The sequence below is a fragment of the Etheostoma spectabile genome, chromosome 2 (assembly GCF_008692095.1).
Source record: "Etheostoma spectabile isolate EspeVRDwgs_2016 chromosome 2, UIUC_Espe_1.0, whole genome shotgun sequence".
Taxonomy (NCBI): Eukaryota; Metazoa; Chordata; class Actinopteri; order Perciformes; family Percidae; genus Etheostoma; species Etheostoma spectabile.
In genome coordinates this window covers 9,313,685-9,331,579 of record NC_045734.1, presented here as the reverse complement: position 1 = coordinate 9,331,579, position 17,895 = coordinate 9,313,685, and the positions used below count along the sequence as shown (strand labels likewise).

Below are 17,895 nucleotides of genomic sequence, written 5' to 3'. Positions count from 1 at the left end.
TCCCTAAAGGCTACTTAGCAAGAGCCTGTACTTTGAAGCTTTCTCGGTCCCTGTGCAAGAGTGAGATCTTTGTGTGCACCCTTGTTTGGTTATATGTCTACATCCGAGTACACTTACAGAATATACTACATGGCCATTTGTGAGTAACAGAGAAAGAACATAAGAGGGGGGGAGAGAGCGAGAAAGAGAGAGTGTGTGTGCATGCATCTGTATCCAGTCAGTGGAAAGTATGATGTGTTTGGCCTTAAGTCTGCTGTGCTGATCAGTGCAGAGGGTTCTGGCTAGTGGGGTTTGAAGCCAGGAGGAGGCTGCCGAGATGGATATGGACTCCAGGGCTCCCCACTGTGCCGAGCACACACTGACGGCCCCCTTTTGGCAGCACGCGGATCTGAGCACAAACGAGCTGGTCTGGGAAGGCAGTGAGGTCTCAGTCTAAACCCCCCCGTCGAGCCCACAGACCATTTCCCAGACTAGAAGGCCAGCCAGGGCTGTTTTCTCTCGGCTATGCTCTCTGCTCGGCTGACAGTTAAGCTGAGGCTACACTACTCGCTACTTTAGCACCAGTTAGGTGAGAACAAAAACATTACAAGGCCAGAGAAAACATGTCATTGAAGATCAGAATGATGCCTTTTTTTGGTGACGAGTAAACCTGTAGTTTACTACTCAGTACTAATCAATTTTAATTTGCATGTCATGACATAAGTTATTAGTTATTTGGCAAATGCTGAAAGGGATGAAGTATAATTGACACAGAAGATACTTCTGGCATATTTGTCAGATTCTGTTAAGAAAACGGTATGTAAAGGAAGATGAAAACCTTCCATTGGAGTTCAGCTGAAATGATCTTGAACCTTCATAGTGTCTCTCTTCTACACAGACATAAGGTCATTTTATTCATTGTAGCAACCTTGGTTAATCTTAAGTTTTTAACACAAGGCAACAATAGAGTGTGTTTAAGTGTCCTGTAACTGTCACTCACTAAAGAAAAAAAAATATTTTCACTGGAAACCTATCCAAAATGTTACCTTACCTAAGTTGAGCTCTATTCTTATCTTTATTGGTGTGACCATTTGATCAATGTAGTTTTACTACTACTATGCATTTATTAATTGCTGTGCATATAGTATGACTTTAGATTACCTGCTTGGCTGTTGGGCTTGCCTCTGCTCTTTGGAGTAGAGGGCAAGAGCAAGTCCAGGCTCTGGGTGGGTGTAGAGGGTGTGGTAGCCTTCTGGTTCTTGTCCAACAAGGGTTTCACATCCTCTTGGAGGACCCCAGCAGTTGCCAAGGAGGAAGCATCCTTCTTCTCTGCCAGAAGGTTTCCCGCTGCCCTGGCTGCCACCTCTTTGAGCAAGGCAGCAGAAGAGGTCATTGACACAAGTGAGAGAAAGGAACTGGCTGAGGATTGGTGGTCAGTAGCAGCACTGGTCGTTGACGAGGCTTGGCTCCGCTCACTGACTTTCTTGGAAAGCGCAGCAAGGGTGGAGCTAGCTGACTGTGGGCTGAATGGAGAATTGAAGGCATCAAAGCGCACCACATCATCTCCTCGACCACTGGCTCCGAGGGCGGGCACTGCAGATGATGCAGAGGTGGAGGAGGAGGAAGAAGTTGTTGAGGAGGAGGCCACGGCATTCTTGTCTTGAAGTACAGCATTTGCTGCTGCTTTTAACTTTTGGATTGCAGAGTCTGGGGACAGGCTGGAGCCGCATGGCGTGGAGCAACTGGCCGGTGGCCATTTATCTGCAACACCTGCCCATACAAAACCACCGCCATTACTAGGGGTGATGGAGTTAAAGGGGTCAAGGGGCTCTTGCTTAATGTTGGTGACTGAGGGTGCCAAGGAGGCTGGTGAGGCTGAGCCGCTGTTGTTGTTGTTATTGGCCAGTTTTCGGGCTAGAGCACTTAACTGCTGGGCATGGTGGGAAGATGGGGAGAGTGTCAGAGGTGGGGCTAAACCTATTGGAGGAGATTCCCCCCCAGCACCTCCCCTGGATGACCGACCCAGGACCTCCCCAGTGTCAAGTTTCAGCGACCCAGCCTCTAGGAGGCGCCTTAGGTTGCTGCTGAGGGGTTTTCCCAGAGCCCGAGATGCTGCCTCACCATACAGTGATGATACCACAGAGGAGAGTGTGTCCTGGGCCGAGAATGCACCTCCATCCAGTCCAAGAAGTTCCAAAGAGGCACGATGGACGGGTGTGGGGCAACCCAATGAGCTCTCACCTCCACAGGTATCGTGGTCCCCGGACCCAGTGCTGACTCCAGGCCGCTCATCAGGAGAGGAGCCCCTGGCCATGAGGAGCTCATCCTGGGTATCTCCATAGGACGACGACTCTGAGCGTGTGTCAGAAGCATTCCCAAACCAGCCTTCCTCCTCCACAGGACCGTCATCAGGCCCTCCTTCCTCATTGCTGTCCACATCTGGAAGAGGAGAGGGAACATAAAATTGACTGTGAGTGAATAGAAATAAATGCTGTGCAAGTATTGGGACATAAATATGACCATATTGCTTTAGTGAACAGTTAGACTAGGCATTCTCTTTCATCTGAACACTTGAGTATCCTGATTAGGAATTCCTCTACATCAAACACTTTAACTTTACTAAGACTTAAGTAGAAGGAATAGGCATAGCTTCTGGTTAGACAGCTTGTAACAATGGAAAGAACTATTTACTATTAACTTTTATTATTTCCCATCCTTGCTTGTCTGATGATACAAAGCAATTAGTGATCTGTACTATGAGGATGCCTGACGGAAACCACGATTTTGAACATTACCAAACACTATTACATGCCCAAACCCAAGTGGAATGGCCATTTGAAGCTGCAAAATATACACTTCATTGCTCAGCGAGACCACTAAAATTACACACAAATTCACCTCATCGTTATACAATAGCTGCATTATGCAGGGCGCATCCAAGATGTTTGAGTAATTTAGATTTTTCTGTCCTTTTTAAACGTATTTTTCCCACCCTTGGTCTGGAGGAGACTAGTAAAGGGGTTACCATGACAACGGGTCCTTCGGGGAGGCTAGACAGCAAAGATTAGGGTAATGGAGGTTACAGAACTAGATTAATATTCATGAGCCTGCAGATACCACCAGGGAGCCAATAAGGATAGGGTTAAGGTCACCAAGGGTCATTAATATACACTTCATGTATCAATATTCATAAGCAAAACATTACAGCTTGCCAGACAAGGGCGAACAAAGAGAAGTGAATATTCCTGATACATATTAACAAACCTCCATAAGAATATGTCAAAAGAACCAAGCCTGGGCAAAAAATAATGTCAAAACTGTTTATCCGCAGCTCTTTGGGTTACTGTACACAACCTGATAAAAAGGAACTGACTGAGATTCCTCAGAAAATTGACACTCATGCAGTTGCAAAAACATGTGTCAATGAAAAAATTGTTTCAAATGACACACACACACAAACACCAACACCCACCACCACACACACACACACACCACCCACACACACACACACACACACACACACACACACACACACACACACACAAAACCTGTCTTCACCCTCGCAACCCTGACAGAGGCCTGGTGGGCCTGCTCTCTGTTTACAGGCAAAGGCAAAACGGTTGCCAGGCAACCCGGCCCAGCAACCTGTTGGGATCATTAGAGTTGGCTGACATCTGGCCAACGTGGCTTGCCTTGATCCACAAAGGTGACCACAATAGCAACCCACTATGACCGCTATTCTCCTGCTGCAACAGATATCAAACAGAGCTTACACACTTCCAAACATCTTCTCATCATGGTCTCTCACACATCTTACATTTTCCAGTAACACATAACCATAAGCTGACAGGAAATGTCAGATGCCAAAATCCAAGGCAGCCGTAATAAATATGGCCTTAGGGCTCTCCAACCCAGTTATGAAGGCATGCTTAATAGACTTCCCATACATGTAGGCCTACACAAACAATGCAAGCTGTTAAGAGAGTGATGAGAACAACGTGCCTGACCCTTCGCCCAGGTGACTGAAAACATCATGTGCTGATTGTGAACCCAATTTTACCATACTCCTTGAAGTAATTTTGCTACCTGAGTAGGGTTAACAAGAATGAAAGAGAGGGAGAAAGAGCCAGTGAGTCATGCAGGGCAAGGCTTGACCCATTTCCATGTGACATGTGAAAAGCAGCAAGAGCCACTAATGGCTGTAATGTGGTTAGAGGGAAATCGCTAGATTGCTGACCCAGGGTCTCAGCTTTGTGGCTGAACTCTCTTGCTTCCTAGGTTCACTTTAGACCTTAGGGTTAGGTACAGCTGAACACTACACCACTAGGCTTCTGCCAGAGTGCTACAGTGCACTAATGCACTCCACTGCCATGGCTTTATGTCACAGGCGAGCCACCCCCGTGGGCGGAATGACATTTCCCAAGGTCATGGTCTCCAGCCCAAGTTCTAAGGGGTCTTCGTCTGAGCTCTGCCCACCAGACGCATGGGGACAAACATACAGATGTGCTCAAATTTGTTGGTACCCTTACAGCTCATTGATTAAAGAATGCTTGTCATTCCTACCTGAAAAGTGATGAAATTAAAAGCTTTTTATCATGTATACTTGCATGCCTTTGGTATGTCTAGAATAAAGTAAGAAGCTGTGAAAAGAGATGAATTATTGCTTATTCTACAAAGATATTCTAAAAAGGCCTGGACACATTTGTTGGTACCTTGGAAAAGATAATAAATAATTGGATTATAGTGATATTTCAAACTAATTAGTTTCTTTAATTAGTATCACACATGTCTCCAATCTTGTAATCAGTCATTCAGCCTATTTAAATGGAGAAAAGTAGTCACTGTGCTGTTTGGTATCATTGTGTGCACCACACTGAACATGGACCAGAGAAAGCAAAGGAGAGAGTTGTCTGAGGAGATCAGAAAGAAAATAATAGACAAGCATGGTAAAGGTAAAGGCTACAAGACCATCTCCAAGCAGCTTGATGTTCCTGTGACAACAGTTGCAAATATTATTAAGAAGTTTAAGGTCCATGGAACTGTAGCCAACCTCCCTGGGCGTGGCCGCAAGAGGAAAATCGACCCCAGATTGAACAGAAGGATAGTGCGAATGGTAGAAAAAGAACCAAGGATAACTGCCAAAGAGATACAAGCTGAACTCCAAGGTGAAGGTACGTCAGTTTCTGATCGCACCATCCGTCGCTTTTTGAGCGAAAGTGGGCTCCATGGAAGGAGACCCAGGAGGACTCCACTTTTGAAAGAAAAACATAAAAAAGCCAGACTGGAATTTGCTAAAATGCATATTGACAAGCCACAATCCTTCTGGGAGAATGTCCTTTGGACAGATGAGTCAAAACTGGAGCTTTTTGGCAAGTCACATCAGCTCTATGTTCACAGACGAAAAAATGAAGCTTTCAAAGAAAAGAACACCATACCTACAGTGAAACATGGAGGAGGCTCGGTTATGTTTTGGGGCTGCTTTGCTGCGCCTGGCACAGGGTGCCTTGAATCTGTGCAGGGCACAATGAAATCTCAAGACTATCAAGGCATTCTGGAGCGAAACGTACGCCCAGTGTCAGAAAGCTCTGTCTCAGTGCGCGGTCATGGGTCCTCCAACAGGATAATGACCAAACACACAGCTAAAAGCACCCAAGAATGGATGAACAAAACATTGGACTATTTGAAGTGGCCTCTATGAGTCCTGATTTGAATCCTATCGAACATCTATGGAAAGACCTGAAACTTGCAGTCTGGAGAAGGCACCCATCAAACCTGAGACAGCTGGAGCAGTTGCTCAGGAAGAGTGGGCCAAACTACCTTAACAGGTGCAGAGTCTCATGAGAGCTACAGAAAACGTTTGATTGCAGTGATTGCCTCTAAAGGTTGTGCAACAAAATATTAGGTTAGCGGTCCCATCATTTTTGTCCATGCCATTTCATTTGTTTTCTTATTTACAATATTATGTTGAATAAAAAATCAAAGCAAAGTCTGATTTCTATTAAATATGAATAAATAATTGGATGCCAATTACTTTTGTCCGTTTCAAGTTATTCAGAGAAAATTGTGCATCTTCGTTTTTTGTGGGGGTACCAACAAATTTGAGCACGTCTGTAATGCACGTGCATACATATTACAGTTTAGACTACAAAGCCACAGCCAAGAGTGTGATTTAATGCTAAAGTCCTCACCCGACTGCATTTCTGGCACACATTCTATTGCTTTGACTCCAGTACAATGGCTGGCTCTGCGACAGTAACTGCCCCCCCCCCAGTGATGGAAGCATGGAGATACGGGTCCAGGCGGCAAGCGTCTGCTACTGAAAAGGAACTATTTAGTGGTGTAATGGCAGGGATGACTTGCATGTTGAGACAAACAGCTGCGGGGTGCTCAGCAGTCTGGATCTGTTATCACTCACACACGGGTGATTCAGTGGTGCAGCAGCGGGGGATTTTCTCTCTGGGCCACAAAGATGTATAGCGCCACCACATTGTAGACAAATTGAGAGCCAAAACAAGTCAAAGTGCAAGCTGAGGCTACATAAAGAGAAGACCGTGAGGCCTGAGACAAGCTAGAATAAACTGTCTGGCTTGAGCTTGAACAGAGATGTACACTGAGCAGCTAAAATTATTTTTGATGCAGCACCTCTGTGACTTGAACTGTTTTGAAACCTGTGTATTTTGTTAACCTGTCACAAAAAACAGACAAGGAGCTCACAGCCTGTAACTACAGCTAAAAACAGTTTGGCATTACAGGTAGAGTACTTGTTCATTGTCAATCTCCACTTGTGAACTTGGCAGGATTATTTTGGCCGTGGCTTTTCTAGGTCAGAGAAAGGTGCATGTACTGTATGTGTGTGTGTGCATATACATATGAGTTTAGTATGAGAGTCAGCCAGCCAACCTTACTAAGGTTCTCTCTCTCTGGCCTCTCTCTCTTTCTCTCTCTGGCCAGGCATGAAAATTGGCCTCACTGACCCCCGGCCTGAACAGAGTAGGGGGAGAGGAGATGGGAATGCGAAGGAAGGGATAGATAGAGGGATGGTTAAGGGAGGGGTTGATTTGGCTCCATAAGAAAGAAGAGGAGGCCATTAGCCGATTAAGGCTGGACAGGGGTGCATCAATACTGTGCCAATGTCAAAACAAGAGTCATGCCCATGAGCTAATGTAGCAATGAGAGTAAGAGAGGAAAAGAGAGAGGGAGCAAGAGCTAGAGCAAAGTAGTGCAGGTCAGGGAACCACTAAAATCGCAGAAATTGCTGACCGCAAAGCCATAAAGAGTTAAATAACATAAAAGACTGCCACAACATACCAAAACTAAAACAATCACATCTCCATCTGCAAAATTATTAGTATTACATCTTCTCTGCTATGACTGGGAGGGGGATATGGTCTTGGTGTGTGCATGTGTGTGTGTCTTTGGGGGTGGGTCAAGGAGGTAGAGCAGGACATGGGAGGGAGGGCAGTGAGTATGGATGTACCGAGGAAGGAGCCACAGCGGTAATTAAGTGCCCGGCTGGGCCCTGGCAGGGGTTGCCACGGCCGCGGGCTATGCTAATGAGCACGCCCGGCGGTCAGGGCTGCCTTCTTAGCGCCTGCTGGACAATATGGTTTGAGAGATGCTCTACTGTCGGACTCCCGTCTCTGCAAATGACTAACATTCCTCTCAAGGAGGAAGGTAATTCCATTAATTGGGACACACTGGATCAGGATCGCTCGCTTTTTTCCCCTTTTCCATAATCTCTCAATACCTTTATTCTCTTTTACACACGCAATTTTTCTTCTTCTTATACACCCCGCTCCCTTCATCCCTTTCCCTCTTTTCCCTTTTTCAAAACCAGGAATACTAATATTAAAAATAAATATATTAAGCACAGATGCTCTACATTAATCCAGCTGGAAGTGTGGGAGCTAGCAGACATATCCCCCCCCCCTTTTCACATGAAATTATACGCCATCAATCTGTTAAATGCTGTCTTTGCAGGAACAACATGAAAATTGCTCCGTTTATCGTGTTACTTCCATTACGAAGCTGATGAAACACGACAACCAACAAGATGTGATCACTAAAGCCAAATATCACACAATGGAGCAGGTAACTTATTTACTTTTGATGAACTTGGTGATGGTGTGATAGCATTTGCCTTGTGTTGGGAAGTAACACCACTTCTTTACATGCCTGCAGTATATACAGTATGTGGGAAATAAAATAGTAGTTGTCAAGGCCCTCCTTGTAAGTGACTTAAAAACACTAATTTTTCTTTCATGCAAGAGGAAGCTAAACCATTAAACATCCCTCTAGCAATTAATTATGTTGACACGATGTCTTGACCCAGGAGGAAAAAAAATCTTCCAGTGTATTGATTGAGGTTCGTGTTAGATATTATAAAAACTAAGAATCCACTCCTTCATTCTCACTCCAACTATCTCTGTCATCCCATACAACTGGTACACTTTGACAAAGGCGTAAAGAGCTCATCTCTTAGTTGGAATTCGAGGTGAGGCGATACTCTCAGAGAGGATCAGGGCGCAGGCAGCAGGGCTATATTTAATGGCGGTTGAGTCTTATTGAAATGTAGTGCAAATTACCATCTGTGTATTTTCGGCCTTGGCCTCCGTGGTTTGTGGGTACTTTGGGCAGCATGCCAGAGGTGAAACAGGAAGGAGAAGTGTTCTTGGAAGAGAATGATATGACTGAGAGCCCCAGACTTCTGAAATTCTTCATTGCAGATGAAGTGCACTTTACCCCCTGGTTTATTTTTCCCTTCCATATTTAGCATCTCATGTTAAAAAAGAAAAAAAAGAAAAAAAAAAAAAAACTTGCTCATCCCCTCAGATGTGTCATCAAAGCTATGGACTTAAAACTGCTGGAAGGCGAGAAGTTGTATGTTTATTGCATCTTTGCAGCATAAACTGACAAATTACAAATATTTCGATTAGAGGATATAGCAACTGAATCTGATTAGTTACTTTATTGTCCTGCCCTAAAAACAACCTGGACTGGAAGTTAGTGTGCAACTTACTTACACACACATTCTTCGGACAGACCGTGTCTTGTTGTATTGCATTATAGAATGGGTTGTATCACTAAAATATTATTTACTCTGTCTCTAATGTTGTGACATCTGAATATGAGTGTTCAATATACACTCACCGGCCACTTTATTAGGTACACCTGTCCAACTGCTCGTTAAACACTTAATTTCTAAGCAGCCAATCACAGGCGGCAACTCGTGCATTTAGGCATGTAGACATGGTCAAGAGAATCTCTGCAGTTCAAACCGAGCATCAGTATGGGGAAGAAAGGTGATTTGAGTGACTTTGAACGTGGCATGAGTTGGTGCCAGAAGGGCTGGTCTGAGTATTTCAGAAACTGCTAATTCTACTGGGATTTTCACGCACAACCATCTCTAGGGTTTACAGAGAATGGTCCGAAAAGAAAAAAACATCCAGTGAGCGGCAGTTCTGTGGGCGGAAATGCCTTGTGATGCCAGAGGTCAGAGGAGAATGGCCAGACTGGTTCGAGCTGATAGAAGGGCAACAGTGACTCAAATAACCACGTTACAACAAGGTGGGCAGAAGAGCATCTCTGAACGCACAGTACGTCGAACTGAGGCAGATGGGCTACAGCAGCAGAAGACCACAGGGTGCCACTCCTTTCAGCTAGAACAGGAAACTGAGACTACAATTTGCACAAGCTCATCGAAATGGACAATAGAAGATTGGAAAAACGTTGCCTGGTCTGATGAGTCTCGATTTCTGCTGCGACAGGGATGGGAGGTCAGATTTGGCGTCTACAACATGAAAGCATGGATCCATCTGCCTTGATCACGGTTCAGTGGTGGTGGTGGTGTCATGGTGTGGGGAATATTTTTGGCACTTTTGGGCCCTTGGTACCAATTGAGCATGTTGCAACGCCACAGCCTACCTGAGTATGTTGCTGACCATGTCCATCCCTTTATGACCATAATGTACCCAACTTCTGATTTTAACTCAGATGTATTTGCCTCCAAGTATCATGTTATATATGAGCAGTGTCGTTAATGTGGCTCCCGCAGTTATGGCCAATTTAATATTTATCCCACATTCCAGAGTTAATTTCCATTTCACAACAACATCCTGATGCAAACGTGTGAATATTTTCATTACAGGAAAGCCTGCTTGGGTAACTAATCGACCAGAAATAGACATATTGCAATTTAAGAACTTATTTTATTTTAACAAAACCCTCTGCAGTTGAACACAGAGCATCTCCCTACATGATTAAAGGATTATCATTTTGTGCCCTAATCTACAAGCCAGGCTTGAAGCAAACTGCAGTATCCAGCTAATGACACTAATTGGTGAGTGAAAATGGGCCAATGTTCACTGTCACAGTCCCAAAACAGAATCAAAACATCTACTACACATGAGATCCCATCTCCGTCTACCAATCCCAATTTCAACGAAGCGGACAAAGGGCAGTCACGTTCTAATCTCTGCACCATGCTCTCAGAGACTTCTAAAGTCATGTTTGTGTATTTTGTATTGTTCTTTTTAAAATGTCTACAATAAAGTGCAACATAAAAGCAGAACAATAGGAAATCCACCAGAATGATGCATTCATTTGCCATGGTAGAGTCTAGATACTTCCCCAACTTGAAAACACTGGCTTTATTGACGTCTCTCAAATAACCTATAGATGATATGTTTTAGTGTCAATTTGTTGCATGCTACCCAAGTCATCAAGGCCATCCCCTTCGTAATGACAAGCCTCCAACATAGCTTAACTAGCCAACTGTTAATAAGACAATGTCAATGGTAGCTATCAGCCATCAGTAAATAAATTATCAATCCATAAAATAACCAGAAAGGAATGTCAATTTTTGACTAATCATCAGTTTTATACAAACATCTGAATAATAATTTAATCTAATCAAATAGTTCTGCTCAGTGGTTTACAACAGCGACCACAACAAATTAAGTATACTGTCATACCGTACACACAATCAAAATAATCGCGATTATCATTTTGGCCATAATCGTGCAGCCCTACTCGCCGATGTATCGGTCGGGCTCTAAACTATAACTAGAACGTTGTGAGCATTTACACTAATGGACATGTGTCGGAGCCCCAAAATGGATATTGATATTAGGGGTGTTAATCTTCCCTGGTCACTGCACGATGCGTCACCTCCTCAATATTATTATATATTGCTACACACGGTTTTCATCAACAAATCAAGCAGTCAGATATGTATTTCCTCCCCTTTTTAATGGATCTGCTCTTGAAAAAAGACATTTCCTGACTACAGCAGACAAAATGCAAAAACAAAAAAGCAGCGCCCGGAAAAAAACAATTAACATCATTAGGCAATAATCGAATATGGTCTCTCTCTGCACTGATGCAGAATCATCCAGGTCTGCATCGCGATGCAAAGATTAATTTCAACACATCTAATTGATATCCTGTTACTGCTGTGCATTGCCCAACAAAAGAAACCAGAAGGTTATAACTTAAATTCACAAAAATATTCATAGACAAGAAGTGTTTGGAAAATCCTTTTCCTTTTTGCCTTTGTTAAAGAGAAAATAAACGTGTACGTCATCAAAAGCATCTCTCTCTCCTCCGTGGTGCTGTGCAGCACAGCAGCGGCTACTTTTCAATCGTTTTCTTCAATCCATTTTCCACAAAATTCCCGTGTATGTGCGTGTTTTTTAAACACCGGTAAACATTGTAAAAATAGATTGACTCCTTTCCCATAGCTAGTAGACTGGTGCGACACATTCAACGTCACAAAGCGCACCGGAAAACAGATAACTTTTCCTGCACAACACTGCAAACTGTGCTTTACATTCCCTTGATATCTTTGCTAATAAACTTATAATTAATCAATAAGTAATTAATTACTAAGAAATATATAAATAAAAGCTGTGCTTTATTAATGTTGTATTTGCCGTTTCTGACCAAAAAAAATGTTTATGTTTTTCTTTTTTGCCGTTTATTTAAAAGTTGCGAAAACTGAATGGGGGGCAGAGTTGTTGCGGCGGTAGTCATAGAGCCGTAACAGAGCCCAGCCATGTCCAAGGTTGTGTCTAAGGGACTGAATATTGGTCTAAATCCGAATATGCACATACAGTAGAATTGTTCTCAAAGTGATCACTGTAACAGGTAAAAAAGAAAAGGTTCACTTATGTAGCGGGAAGTTTTTAAACACAATGGCTTGAACAAACATTCATTCACAGGTTGCGTAATAAATGGGGCTTATCGCTAGTGTCCAAACACTAGACCACACGGACTCTCTTGATTCCGTGAAAAAGAGCTGTTCATATTTATCAAGACTCTCATAGGAATAGGCATATGTGGGTGGCATCCTTCTTTGTGAAACGGAGTACAGGCAAACACATGCATCACACTTTAAAACACCACAAATGGTAGATCGAAACTCAAGTGTTTCTTCATGCATGTGTAAAAAATGCAAGAAATTATGCATCTGACACATAAGTGCTCACAACAAACAAACTCTTTTCCTATAAATGCCTAATGCTGGTTAGGACAAAAATATATTTGGTAGCATTACGACATTACCAGATCAATTTGCTGTGCAGCAGTGGTTGTTTTACAGGGTGTACTGTATACAATGTTTCAAATAGACAGCTACAGTAACAAATCCAGAAGACAGCGTGATGGTGACCATTTTTATTAGAGAGTAATATTTTTCACAAATTCCTCTTCTCAAAACACTGAGTAATCAGCATATGCCTGCAACTGTTCAAATAATACAACTCCTTTGCGTATTTGCTTTCTATCAGGCAAAACTGTCTTACACACAGCTCAGATTACCATTTAATTTGATTTTTTTGTGTGTGAAAACTACTAATTATAAGCCACTTGGCATACTAGTCAGATCCCATCAATTTGTCCTCCGGTTGACAAAGTAACCTCATTCAACCAAGATGTGGATGTCGCGCTAGCATTCTCAAGTAGACAGGGTACATTCTTTGGAACAAGTGCGAAAAAGAACAGGCCATCACCCTGCTGCGTAGTTTTCTGGCATACTGAAGCTCCTCGCAGAGGTGATTGTGTGTCTGTGGAAGAGAAGTGAGAGAGAGTGGGAGGGTGGAAGGTGGGAGCGTGTACAGCGTCCATGTATTGTTTGTAAATCACCCTACTGGCAAAAGGGACACTTGGCTTTATCAAAGCCAGTCCACCCGGGGATACAAAGTAAGGTCCGGTGGGAGCTGGTTGTAGAGTGAGAGGTAATTTTATATGTGCATGCATGTAATGTATGTAAGGGGACAGTGTGTTAGAGCAATGGAGGCAGTGTCTATTAGAGACACTCCGAATGGACGACAAGGGAGAGTGAGCAGAGGAGCGAGGAAGGCAAAAGAGGGAGGGAATCTTGAGAATTGAGGGGGATGGGGGAAAGATGCCTTTTTTATGGTGGTATTGCTTTGACGGCTGTTTGGCAGCGGAGCCCAAGGCAGTGCTTGCTTGGATTTTAGCCTGTCACTTAGGACAGGGACACTAATCAGGATTGGTCCCGGTCCCTACCCCAGGAAAGGGAGAGCACTTTCAGGCCATTATTTATAAAAAAAAAAAAAAAAAAGGAAAAAGGGGGAGCAAGAAAGGGAGAAGAATTGCTGTGGCACAGCAGGAAATGCTAACCGCTAACCTCATTTACATGCAGGTCCAGGGAGAATGGGGGGAGAGCTTATTCCGTTTCCAATCTCCATGTTAAATGCTGGCCAGGGCAGCTGATGGGAAGGAGAGGCATTGTTCGTCCCATGCTACCCTTCCCCTGTCCGTTACACCAATACCTGACTCGCTTTCTCCAAGGTATAAAAAGACATTGCCTCAGTAATTTCTCCCCCCCCCCCCCCGCCCGAAATCCATATGAACTTGACATGTGATGTCTGTGGCTGTTTACTTTGTGTGGACTGTGTACTGCAACCAACTCTCATAGGTCTATCTGTTCTGTCATAACCAGGTTATGACCTGAGGCTGCCGCATTCAAAGCCATCCTTCACCCACTGAGTCTGTTCTGTGGCATAATGATTGCTATGACAACCATCACTTAAAGCCATGGGTAGGTGGAGGAGAGATGTCAGCTTCTCGTCTACTCCTCTGATGATCTCATTTCTGGCTGGCAGGTACAACAAGGTCAAACCACTGAAACTAGAAAAGTGGCTGCTTGCTGCATGCAAATGGCAGAACTGAGTTTCCAAACAATTACACTCCCTTGTCCAAATCGACAAGGGGCTAAGCTCTGAGAACCACAAGGTGTGTGTGGGGGGGGGGGGGATAAACAAATAATTAAATAAAAAAAGAGGGGTTCAAAGAGAATGAGCTGTAGAGGGAGGGATGGCTGTCTTTGGCCAGCTATGAGCACAAAGTCTGGCTGTGAGTGCCAAATGTGGTTTTTAAACAGTTTTTCTGGGAGGATTTGTGCTAATCTAGAAAGCCTTCTGGAGGAAGTGCAAATACATCTGCCGCTGACCACTCCCCTGTAGAGTAAGAGGGATTAATGACATGGCAATCTGAACCAACATGGCCTCCATTCAAAACACTCGTGGGGAGTGGGAACATACGGGCAATCATGAGCTGAGCCATTACATTCCCTTTTTTGTCTTGTTTTTGTTTTTAGAATAGCTTGATACCTACAACATTCATCCATTACCTTAGTGTGCTAATTTGTCCAGCTTGATATGTTTCTACGTAAGAGATAAGATAAGATAATTTGTTTATTAGTCCCCAATGGGGAAATTACTGTACTTGTACACACTTTTTGTTAGTAATCACACACAGGCCTGAAATACACACACTGCTCAGGACCTATACATGCACTATACATGGAAGATGTCAGAGTGAGTGGGCTGCCACTGAACCGCGCCCTGAGCGGTCGGGGGGGTACGGTGCCTTGCTCAAGGGCACCTGGCAGTGCCCAGGAGGTGAACGGCATCTCTCCAGCCCCCAATCCACGCTCCCAACTTTTTGGGTCCATACGGGGATTTGAACCAGTGACCCTCCGGTTCCCAACCCAACTCCCTATGGACTGAGCTACTGCCACCCAAATGTATGGTTATGGTTCTTACAGGTACCATATGCTAAAGAGCTCCTCACTCAGAATAACATATCCAGCGATTAGCTAATCTCATTAGCATCACAAGGACAAAATCAAGTGACCAAATGCCCTTGGTAAACAATGGAGGGATGAGACCTGAGTCACATTGTTTGTTTAATGTACTCCGAAATGCTATGACCACATTGTGCAAATAGGGAAGCCTCCTCTACAGCACTGAATTAGTCAAGATGCTCACCTGCATTTTCAGCATCATAAATAACCTCACACTGCACTGACAATGGCTTTTTCCGAGATGACATCACATCAATGATTTTAACTTCTCAGGATTTTTGTCCCAGAGCCAAACACTTCCACTCTGCTTTTAGAGGTGATATATTGTTTCCTTAGAGAGTTGTCGCTGCCTTATGGTCCTACTATCCTGTGTCTGTAACAGCCCCCACTCCTTCTCTGTACTCTTAATCTCCCTATAAAACTGATCCTACGTCCCAAAAAGCTGCAGACACACAGCTGTTAAAGACATGCCTGCTAGTTAAAGACATTAGCCTGTGCCTTGCTCTTGACTGCCTAAATGTGCAATGTAGAAACACTAAGAGGAGAGAAGGGGTTAGCCTGGCTAGTGCACTAAAGGCTAACTAGCACCAGGCTGCGCTTGAGAGAGAGTATGTCTGCATGTGTGTGTGTGTAAGAGGCCTCCTGCCCCACTCTACCCACACAGGATGTGAGGTCATCTCATAGCACTGCTCTGTGCAAAGGACATTCAGCGAGGGCAACAAAGCTCAACCTGTTGGCCTAAAGCCTTTTTAAAGCCCCCCAACGAAATATACATACTCTGATGACCTACTCTGGGTAACTACGTTTCAAAGAGAAGTTTTATGGACAGTTAATGTATAAAATGCTAAAGCAGTAGGTTTGTAGGGACAGTCGAAAAGCAATGACCAAAGCAGAATCCATCAGCAAAAAAAAACAAACTAAAATTAGATGGCGCGGTATGCCAAAACCTTTCAAAAAACTCAATTTCACACACTGGTTAAAGATGTACCACATGCTCCAAAAACATCTTCACAGCCCACAGGCGATGGACTTTCTTCTAAGACAATTGAGGAAGTTATTTCTCTCTGTACAATGTAATTTTAGTGTCTTTCTAGGAGTGAAACGTGAGACACAGTCCAACAATAAATCACATCCCTGTTTGGAGCGGGCGTCTGGCACGACTGGTCGGCTTCAGCTCCCCAGACTACCACCTCCTCCTCCTCCGCCGCCGCCTCCTCCTCCTCCTCCTCTCCTCTCATGCTCTCCATCCCTCATGCCTGTTAAAGGCTTGTCCTGCAGGGCCTGGATGCACTTGTGTGGTACAACAACAGAGAAACCGCCCAAAGCTCTTAACAGCTCTTCCTCTACACTTCCTCCCTCCCTCCCTCTCTCCATATCCACTGCTACCACCACCAGCTCCTCTCTCCCTCTCCACTCTGCTCTGCCTTTCCCAGCTGCACCGGCGAGCTGTTCCGTATGAACTGCTGCCAGCTGAAAGCCTGCTACTCCTGTGAGATTGCTATTACTCAGTGCAAGCAGGGCTCTTGCGTAGCCAAAGGGCTGCTCTCCGAGCTGTAGATCTCCATGTTGTGACTTGTCAACACGGGAAAAATCGTTACCAAGGCTGAGGCACTTCCATTCCACACAGAGGGGGTTCTGATTGAGACCAGGCAGACAGGCAGGTACTGTACTGGAGGTATTAGGACCAATACCTGCTTTTGTGCTGCAGGGGATTTTCTGCTTAGTTAAAGCACTTTTAAATTATTAGATAAAGGTCTGAAGGAAAAATTACATTTCCACAGCGAATTTATTGATACTAAATTAAGTAACTTGTAACCAGATGCTAAACAAGAAAAATCTGATGTTTTCATCTGAGATTCACCATTTTAAAAGTTGACCATTTCGGTTTATTTTTGTGTTACGATTTGAACTAAACTGTAGGGTAGAGTCCCAGAATTTACTTTTAAAGATGCAAGCAGACAACTAACAAATCAAACTGAAAAGTGCAAGTATTTTAATTTTGATTTACCATTGCTGGTAAATGCACGACGATGTGAAAGTTTTTGGTACTTGCATTGAGAATAAATGAATATTAATACATTGGTCATTAAAATAACTTCCCTGCATCACTGTTTAGTGTTCAGCTGTATACCTACATAAAATACTAACTAAATGAATCTGGCAAAAGTTGATAAAAGAACAACTAAACTACACCAAGAATCTGACCAAGCATTCATTGGCACCTTTGGTTTGACAGTTTTTGATAAATGGTGCAAAAAACCCATTTCAATTTTTTCTCAAAAAGTGTTTATTTCAGATTAAATACCCAGTAGGGCTGCACAGTTAATCACAATTTTATCAAAATTGCAATATGGACTTGTGCAATATGCAAATCGCAGAGAGGTGCAATATTTGTTAAAGACAAAATATGTGTCAAACCACTCTGAATGAAGTTTTGTGGTGCTGCAGAGACGTCCCGCCCTACAAATCCTATACTAAGGAAAACCTCTTTTCTTGGTACAGATCCTTGCAAAAATTACACTATAAATCATTTAATTTTTTTAAGATTTAATTTTAATAAAAATAATGATACAACATGATCATTCCCTTCAATATCGTGATTCATATCGCAATTGCAAAATTTGTCAAAATTATCGCAATTAGATCTTTTCCTCATATCGTGCAGCCCTAATACCCAGCCCTAGGTAAATGAAATCAGTAAAACTCCTGCTGAACATATACATTATTATAGAACATAATATTTAATAATCAAATAAAACAAAGCTTAAAGGTCCCATGACATGGTGCTCTTTGGATGCTTTTAT

At 43.5% G+C, this 17,895-nt stretch overlaps 1 protein-coding gene across 3 annotated transcripts in view; it reads right to left on the bottom strand.

Moving 5' to 3' along the window:
- Window positions 1-17,895, bottom strand: part of znf827 (zinc finger protein 827) — a 70,119-nt gene that overhangs the window by 44,761 nt on the left and 7,463 nt on the right. For all 3 annotated transcript variants that reach the window (XM_032534058.1, XM_032534050.1, XM_032534071.1), the window contains exon 2: window positions 1,141-2,418. In XM_032534058.1, coding sequence (XP_032389949.1) covers window positions 1,141-2,418 — 1,278 coding nt within the window. The remainder of the gene's footprint in view (window positions 1-1,140; window positions 2,419-17,895) is intronic.